Raw genomic sequence first — 8,227 nt, forward strand, 5'->3', positions numbered from 1 at the left:
ATTTATTGCCCATCCCCAGTTGCCCGTTGAGAAGGTGGTGGTGAGCCGCCTACTTGAACCGCTGCAGTCTGTGTGGTGAAGGGCTCCCACCGTGCCGTTAGAGTTCCAGGATTTTGACCCAGCGACGATGAAGGAATGGTGATATATGTCCAAGTCAGGATGGTGTGTGACTTGGAGCAGAACTTGGAGGTGATGGTGCTCCCATGCGCCTTCTGCCTTTTTCCTTCTAGGCAGTCGTGGGACAGATGGGGTGGTCGGTTCCCTTGCCTGAAGGACATTAGTGAACCACTTGTGTTTTTTCAACAATCCAGCAGCTTTCACGGTCACTTTTTTCTAATACCGGCCCCACTAATGACCAGATTCATTAAGCTCAATTTCACAACCTGCTTTTTTGTGGGGTCTCGCTCTCACACTCCCTTTTTGCTGTATTAAATCCATGTTACAGGGTACTAAGAAGTGGAGGATTTGTAGACGGGAAACTCAAACCAAACACCATATCAAGATCTGACAGAGTCACTCTTACATTGGCACCGGAATATCATCGGCCTTTGAACATGGAAGCAAAAAGCACCGTTCACGATGGGGAGGAAACGTACATATGTTCTGTGTGTGGACGAGGATTCAGCCAAGAATCTGACCTGTCGAGACACAAGCGCAGTCACACCGGGGAGAAACCGTGGAAATGTGGGAACTGTGGGAAGAGATTCAATTACTCATTTGAGCTGGAAATTCATCGGCGCAATCACACCGGGGAGAGACCGTTCACCTGCTCCGTGTGTGGGAAGGGATTCACTCAGTCATCTGCCCTGCTGAGACACCACCGAGTCCACGCTGAAAAGAGAAAGTTTAAATGCTCCGACTGCAAGAAAAGCTTTAAACGCCCTGAGGCACTGACAGAGCACCAGTATATTCACACTGGTTACACACCGTTCAGCTGCTCTCACTGCAGGAAGAGGTTCAGGACATCATCTCACCTGTTGAGACACCAGCGACTTCATACTGACAAGAGACCTTTGAAATGCCCAGACTGTGGGAAGTGCTATAAAAGTAACGAGGACCTGATGTGCCATCAGTGTGTTCACACTGACGAGAGGTCTTTTAAATGCTCGGACTGTGGGAAGTGTTATATAAGTTCTGAGGACCTGACGTGTCATCAGTGTGTTCACACTGATGAGAGATCTTTTAAATGCTCGGACTGTGGGAAGTGTTATAAAAGTTCCGAGGACCTGACGTGTCATCAGTGTGCTCACACTGACGAGAGATCTTTTAAATGCTCGGACTGTGGGAAGTGTTATAAAAGTTCTGAGGACCTGATGTGTCATCAGTGTATTCACACTGACGAGAGATCTTTTAAATGCTCGGACTGTGGGAAGTGTTATAAAAGTTCCGAGGACCTGAGGTGTCATCAATGTGTTCACACTGACGAGAGATCTTTTAAATGCTCGGACTGTGGGAAGTGTTATAAAAGTTCCGAGGACCTGACGTGCCATCAATGTGTTCACACTGACGAGAGATCTTTTAAATGCTCGGACTGTGGGAATTGTTATAAAAGTTCTGAGGACCTGAAGTGCCATCAATGTGTTCACACTGACGAGAGATCTTTTAAATGCTCGGACTGTGGGAATTGTTATAAAAGTTCTGAGGACCTGAAGTGCCATCAATGTGTTCACACTGACGAGAGATCTTTTAAATGCTCGGACTGTGGGAAGTGTTATAAAAGTTCCGAGGACCTGAGGTGTCATCAATGTGTTCACACTGACGAGAGATCTTTTAAATGCTCGGACTGTGGGAAGTGTTATAAAAGTTCCGAGGACCTGACGTGCCATCAATGTGTTCACACTGACGAGAGATCTTTTAAATGCTCGGACTGTGGGAAGTGTTATAAAAGTTCCGAGGACCTGACATCCCATCAATGTGTTCACACTGACGAGAGATCTTTTAAATGCTCGGACTGTGGGAATTGTTATAAAAGTTCCGAGGACCTGATGTGCCATCAGTGTGTTCACACTGACGAGAGATCTTTTAAATGCTCGGACTGTGGGAAGTGTTATAAAAGTTCCGAGGACCTGTCGTGCCATCAGTGTGTTTACACTGACGAGAGATCTTTTAAATGCTCGGACTGTGGAAAGTGTTATAAAAGTTCCGAGGACCTGACGTGCCATCAGCAAGTTCACACTGATGAGAGATCTTTTAAATGCTCGGACTGTGGGAAGTGTTATAAAAGTTCCGAGGACCTGAGGTGTCATCAATGTGTTCACACTGACGAGAGATCTTTTAAATGCTCGGACTGTGGGAAGTGTTATAAAAGTTCTGAGGACCTGATATGCCATCAGGGTGTTCACACTGATGAGAGATCTTTTAAATGCTCGGACTGTGGGAAGTGTTATAAAAGTTCCGAGGACCTGACGTGCCATCAACAAGTTCACACTGATGAGAGATCTTTTAAATGCTCGGACTGTGGGAAGTGTTATAAAAGTTCTGAGGACCTGATATGCCATCAGGGTGTTCACACTGACGAGAGATCTTTTAAATGCTCGGACTGTGGGAAGTGTTATAAAAGTTCTGAGGACCTGACGTGTCATCAATGTGTTCACACTGACGAAAGATCTTTTAAATGCTCGGACTGTGGGAAGTTTTATAAAAGTTCTGAGGACCTGACGTGTCATCAGTGTGTTCGCACTGACGAGAGGTCTTTTAAATGCTCGGACTGTGGGACGTGTTATAAAAGTTCTGAGGACCTGACATCCCATCAATGTGTTCACACTGACGAAAGATCTTTTAAATGCTCGGACTGTGGGAAGTGTTATAAAAGTTCCGAGGACCTGTCGTCTCATCAATGTGTTCACACTGACGAGAGATCTTTTAAATGCTCGGACTGTGGGAAGTGTTATAAAAGTTCCGAGGACCTGACGTGTCATCAGTGTGTTCACACTGACGAAAGATCTTTTAAATGCTCGGACTGTGGGAAGTGTTATAAAAGTTCCGAGGACCTGACATGTCATCAGTGTGTTTACACTGACGAGAGATCTTTTAAATGCTCGGACTGTGGAAAGTGTTATAAAAGTTCCGAGGACCTGACGTGCCATCAGCAAGTTCACACTGATGAGAGATCTTTTAAATGCTCGGACTGTGGGAAGTGTTATAAAAGTTCCGAGGACCTGAGGTGTCATCAATGTGTTCACACTGACGAGAGATCTTTTAAATGCTCGGACTGTGGGAAGTGTTATAAAAGTTCCGAGGACCTGACGTGCCATCAACAAGTTCACACTGATGAGAGATCTTTTAAATGCTCGGACTGTGGGAAGTGTTATAAAAGTTCCGAGGACCTGAGGTGTCATCAATGTGTTCACACTGACGAGAGATCTTTTAAATGCTCGGACTGTGGGAAGTGTTATAAAAGTTCCGAGGACCTGACGTGCCATCAACAAGTTCACACTGATGAGAGATCTTTTAAATGCTCGGACTGTGGGAAGTGTTATAAAAGTTCTGAGGACCTGATATGCCATCAGGGTGTTCACACTGACGAGAGATCTTTTAAATGCTCGGACTGTGGGAAGTGTTATAAAAGTTCTGAGGACCTGACGTGTCATCAATGTGTTCACACTGATGAGAGATCTTTTAAATGCTCGGACTGCGGGAAGTGTTATAAAAGTTCTGAGGACTTGATGTGTCATCAATGTGTTCACACTGACGAAAGATCTTTTAAATGCTCGGACTGTGGGAAGTTTTATAAAAGTTCTGAGGACCTGACGTGTCATCAGTGTGTTCGCACTGACGAGAGGTCTTTTAAATGCTCGGACTGTGGGACGTGTTATAAAAGTTCTGAGGACCTGACATCCCATCAATGTGTTCACACTGACGAAAGATCTTTTAAATGCTCGGACTGTGGGAAGTGTTATAAAAGTTCCGAGGACCTGTCGTCTCATCAATGTGTTCACACTGACGAGAGATCTTTTAAATGCTCGGACTGTGGGAAGTGTTATAAAAGTTCCGAGGACCTGACGTGTCATCAGTGTGTTCACACTGACGAAAGATCTTTTAAATGCTCGGACTGTGGGAAGTGTTATAAAAGTTCCGAGGACCTGACATGTCATCAGTGTGTTTACATTGACGAGAGATCTTTTAAATGCTCGGACTGTGGGAAGTGTTATAAAAGTTCTGAGGACCTGACATCCCATCAATGTGTTCACACTGACGAGAGATCTTTTCAATGCTCGGACTGTGGGAAGTGTTATAAAAGTTCCGAGGACCTGAGGTGTCATCAATGTGTTCACACTGACGAGAGATCTTTTAAATGCTCGGACTGTGGGAAGTGTTATAAAAGTTCCGAGGACCTGACGTGTCATCAGCGAGTTCACACTGACGAGAGATCTTTTAAATGCTCGGACTGTGGGAAGTGTTATAAAAGTTCCGAGGACCTGACGTGCCATCAGCGTGTTCACACTGACGAGAGATCTTTTAAATGCTCGGACTGTGGGAAGTGTTATAAAAGTTCCGAGGACCTGAGGTGTCATCAATGTGTTCACACTGACGAGAGATCTTTTAAATGCTCGGACTGTGGGAAGTGTTATAAAAGTTCTGAGGACCTGATGTGTCATCAGTGTGTTCACACTGACGAGAGATCTTTTCAATGCTCGGACTGTGGGAAGTGTTATAAAAGTTCCGAGGACCTGATGTGTCATCAGCGAGTTCACACTGACGAGAGACCTTTTCAATGCTCGGACTGTGGGAAGTGTTATAAAAGTTCTGAGGACCTGACATCCCATCAATGTGTTCACACTGACGAGAGATCTTTTAAATGCTCGGACTGTGGGACGTGTTATAAAAGTTCTGAGGACCTGACGTGTCATCAATGTGTTCACACTGACGAGAGATCTTTTAAATGCTCGGACTGTGGGAAGTGCTATAAAGGTTCTGAGGACCTGATGTGCCATCAGTGTGTTCACACTGACGAGAGATCTTTTAAATGCTCGGACTGTGGGAAGTGTTATAAAAGTTCTGAGGACCTGACGTGCCATCAGTGTGTTCACACTGACGAGAGGTCTTTTAAATGCTCAGACTGCGGGAAGTGTTATAAAAGTTCCGAGGACCTGTCGTGCCATCAGTGTGCTCACACTGATGAGAGACCTTTTAAATGCTCGGACTGTGGGAAGTGCTATAAAGGTTCTGAGGACCTGAGGTGTCATCAATGTGTTCACACTGACGAGAGGTCTTTTAAATGCTCGGACTGTGGGACGTGTTATAAAAATTCTGAGGACCTGACGTGCCATCAGTGTGTTCACACTGATGAGAGACCTTTTCAATGCTCGGATTGTGGGAAGTGTTATAAAAGTTCCGAGGACCTGACGTGTCATCAATGTGTTCACACTGACGAGAGATCTTTTAAATTCTCGGACTCTGGGAAGTGTTATGAAAGTTCTGAAGACCTGATGTGTCATGAATGTGTTCACACTGACGAGAGATCTTTGAAATGCTCGGACTGTGGGAAGTGTTATGAAAGTTCTGAGGACCTGACGTCTCATCAATGTGTTCACACTGACGAGAGATCTTTGAAATGCTCGGACTGTGGGAAGTGTTATGAAAGTTCTGAGGACCTGACGTCTCATCAATGTGTTCACACTGACGAGAGATCTTTGAAATGCTCGGACTGTGGGAAGTGTTATAAAAGTAACGAGGACCTGAGGTGCCATCAGTGTGTTCACACTGACGAGAGATCTTTTAAATGCTCGGACTGTGGGAAGTGCTATAAAAGTTCTGAGGACCTGACGTGCCATCAATGTGCTCACACTGACGAGAGACCTTTTCAATGCTCGGACTGTGGGATGTGTTATAAAAGTTCCGAGGACCTGATGTGCCATCACTGTGTTTACACTGATGAGAGATCTTTTAAATGCTCGGACTGTGGGAAGTGTTATAAAAGTTCTGAGGACCTGACGTGTCATCAGTGTGTTCACACTGACGAGAGATCTTTTAAATGCTCGGATTGTGGGAAGTGTTATAAAAGTTCTGAGGACCTGACGTGCCATCAATGTGTTCACACTGACGAGAGATCTTTTAAATGCTCGGACTGTGGGAAGTGTTATAAAAGTTCCGAGGACCTGATGTGCCATCAATGTGTTCACACTGACGAGGGATCTTTTAAATGCTCGGACTGCGGGAAGTGTTATAAAAGTTCTGAGGACCTGACGTGTCATCAGTGTGTTCACACTAACAAGAGATCTTTTAAATGCTCGGAATGTGGGAAGTGTTATAAAAGATCCAAGGACCTGGCGTGTCATCAGCGAGTTCACACTGACGAGAGACCTTTTAAATGCTCGGACTGTGAGAAATGCTATAAAAGATCCAAGGACTTGACGTGTCATCAGCGAGTTCACACCGATGCGAGATCTTTTAAATGCTCGGACTGTGGGAAGTGCTATAAAAGATCCAAGGACCTGACGTGTCATCAGCGAGTTCACACTAACAAGAGCTCTTTTAAATGCTCGGACTGTGGGAAGTGTTATAAAAGATCCCAGGACCTGGCGTGTCATCAGCGAGTTCACGCTAACAAGAGATCTTTTAAATGCTCGGACTGCGGGAAGTGCTTTAAAAGATCCAAGGACCTGACGTGTCATCAGCGAGTTCACACTAACAAGAGCTCTTTTAAATGCTTGGACTGTGGGAAGTGTTATAAAAGATCCCAGGACCTGGCGTGTCATCAGCGAGTTCACACTAACAAGAGATCTTTTAAATGCTCGGACTGCGGGAAGTGCTTTAAAAGATCCAAGGACCTGACGTGTCATCAGCGAGTTCACACTAACAAGAGCTCTTTTAAATGCTCAGACTGTGGGAAGTGTTATAAAAGATCCAAGGACCTGACGTGTCATCAGCGAGTTCACACTAACGCGAGATCTTTTAAATGCTCAGACTGTGGGAAGTGCTATAAAAGATCCAAGGACCTGACGTGTCATCAGCGAGTTCACACTAACAAGAGATCTTTTAAATGCTCGGACTGCGGGAAGTGTTATAAAAGATCCAAGGACCTGTCGTGTCATCAGTGTGTTCACACTGATGAGAGACCGTTCAGGTGCTCTCAGTGCGGGACTGGGTTCAGGCGATCATCTGAACTCACTGTACACCAACGCACTCACACCAGGAAGAGGCCGTTCACCTGCTCCGTCTGTGGGAAGAGATTCACTCGTTCATTCCACCTGGTGGCACACCAGCGAGTTCACACTGGGGAGAGGCCGTTCACCTGCCCTGAGTGTGGGAAGGGATTCTCTGAGTCATCTAACCTCACTAAACACAAACTTGTTCACACCAATAAGAGACCTTTGAAATGTTCTTACTGTGATAAGAGATTTAAATGCAAAAAGGATCTGCAGGCACATCAAAGCACTCACACTGGGGAGAGGCCGTTCACCTGCTCTGAGTGTGGGAAGGGATTCACTCGGTCATCCCACCTCACTGAACACCAACTTGTTCACTCTGATGACAGACCTTTTCAATGCTCTGACTGTGAGAAGAGCTTTAAAAGCAAAAGGGATTTGCTAGCACACCAGCGAGTTCACACTGGAGAGAAGCCATTCACCTGCTCCGTGTGTGGGAAAGGATTCGCTCGGTCATCCCACCTCACTGAACACCAACTTGTTCACACTGGTGATCGAGCTTTTCAATGCTCTGATTGTGAGAAGAGCTTTAAATACAAAAAGGATTTGGTGATACACCATCGACTTCACACTGGGGAGAGACCGTTCACCTGCTCCGTGTGTAGGAAAGGATTTACTGTGTCATCCAGCCTGCTGATACACCAGCGAATTCACTCTAGGAAGAGGGCGTTCACCTGCTCCGTGTGTGGGAAGGGATTCACTCATTTATCCAGCATGTTGAGACACCAACGAGTTCACAAGTGACTGCAGGGGTTGGATTCTGTTGTTATTGCTGCTGTTAATCACATCCAGGACTGAACCATGCTCATTCTGACAGTTGGGGTTTGTTTCTGCTGGTGCTAATAACTCCTATAACTGGGCTGGAGTTTAATATTCTGGATAGATGTCAAATAAATCAGCTTTGTTTTAAACACATTGTTGTAGATTTTCTTCTTTCCCACCTGAGTGTTTAGCATCACCTGGCTGGAGCTCAGAAAGGACAATCTGGGGGAGGATCGTATGGCGGGAGCAGAACTTCAGCCTGGACACAGTCCTTCAGGGCCACACTGAGAGGGGCAAACGGCACTTTGGTCTTTCTC

The 8,227-nt window shown here is 45.6% G+C and overlaps 1 protein-coding gene across 1 annotated transcript; it reads left to right on the top strand.

Annotated features, from left to right (window-relative positions):
- The first annotated feature begins 473 nt into the window (after positions 1 to 473).
- On the top strand, positions 474 to 8,061 carry LOC147119265 (uncharacterized). The gene is made up of 4 exons (XM_085984059.1): positions 474 to 803; positions 888 to 1,093; positions 2,102 to 3,220; positions 6,050 to 8,061. Exons 1-4 carry the CDS (start codon positions 555 to 557, stop codon positions 7,890 to 7,892), a joined length of 3,417 nt encoding a protein of 1,138 aa, XP_085840185.1. The 5' UTR covers positions 474 to 554; the 3' UTR covers positions 7,893 to 8,061.
- Positions 8,062 to 8,227: the final 166 nt, after the last annotated feature.

Source organism: Somniosus microcephalus, chromosome 4 (genome assembly GCF_052327205.1).
Source record: "Somniosus microcephalus isolate GS21.2 chromosome 4, FLI_Smic_1.0, whole genome shotgun sequence".
NCBI lineage: Eukaryota > Metazoa > Chordata > Chondrichthyes > Squaliformes > Somniosidae > Somniosus > Somniosus microcephalus.

Coding starts and splice junctions, on each gene's coding strand:
- LOC147119265 (XM_085984059.1), top strand. CDS start 555: ATGGAAGCAAAAAGCACCGTTCACGATGGGGAGGAAACGTACATATGT. Junction 804..887: donor AGGGATTCACTCAGTCATCT/GCCCTGCTGAGA, acceptor AAACGCCCTGAG/GCACTGACAGAGCACCAGTA. Junction 1,094..2,101: donor TGTGTTCACACTGACGAGAG/GTCTTTTAAATG, acceptor CACTGACGAGAG/ATCTTTTAAATGCTCGGACT.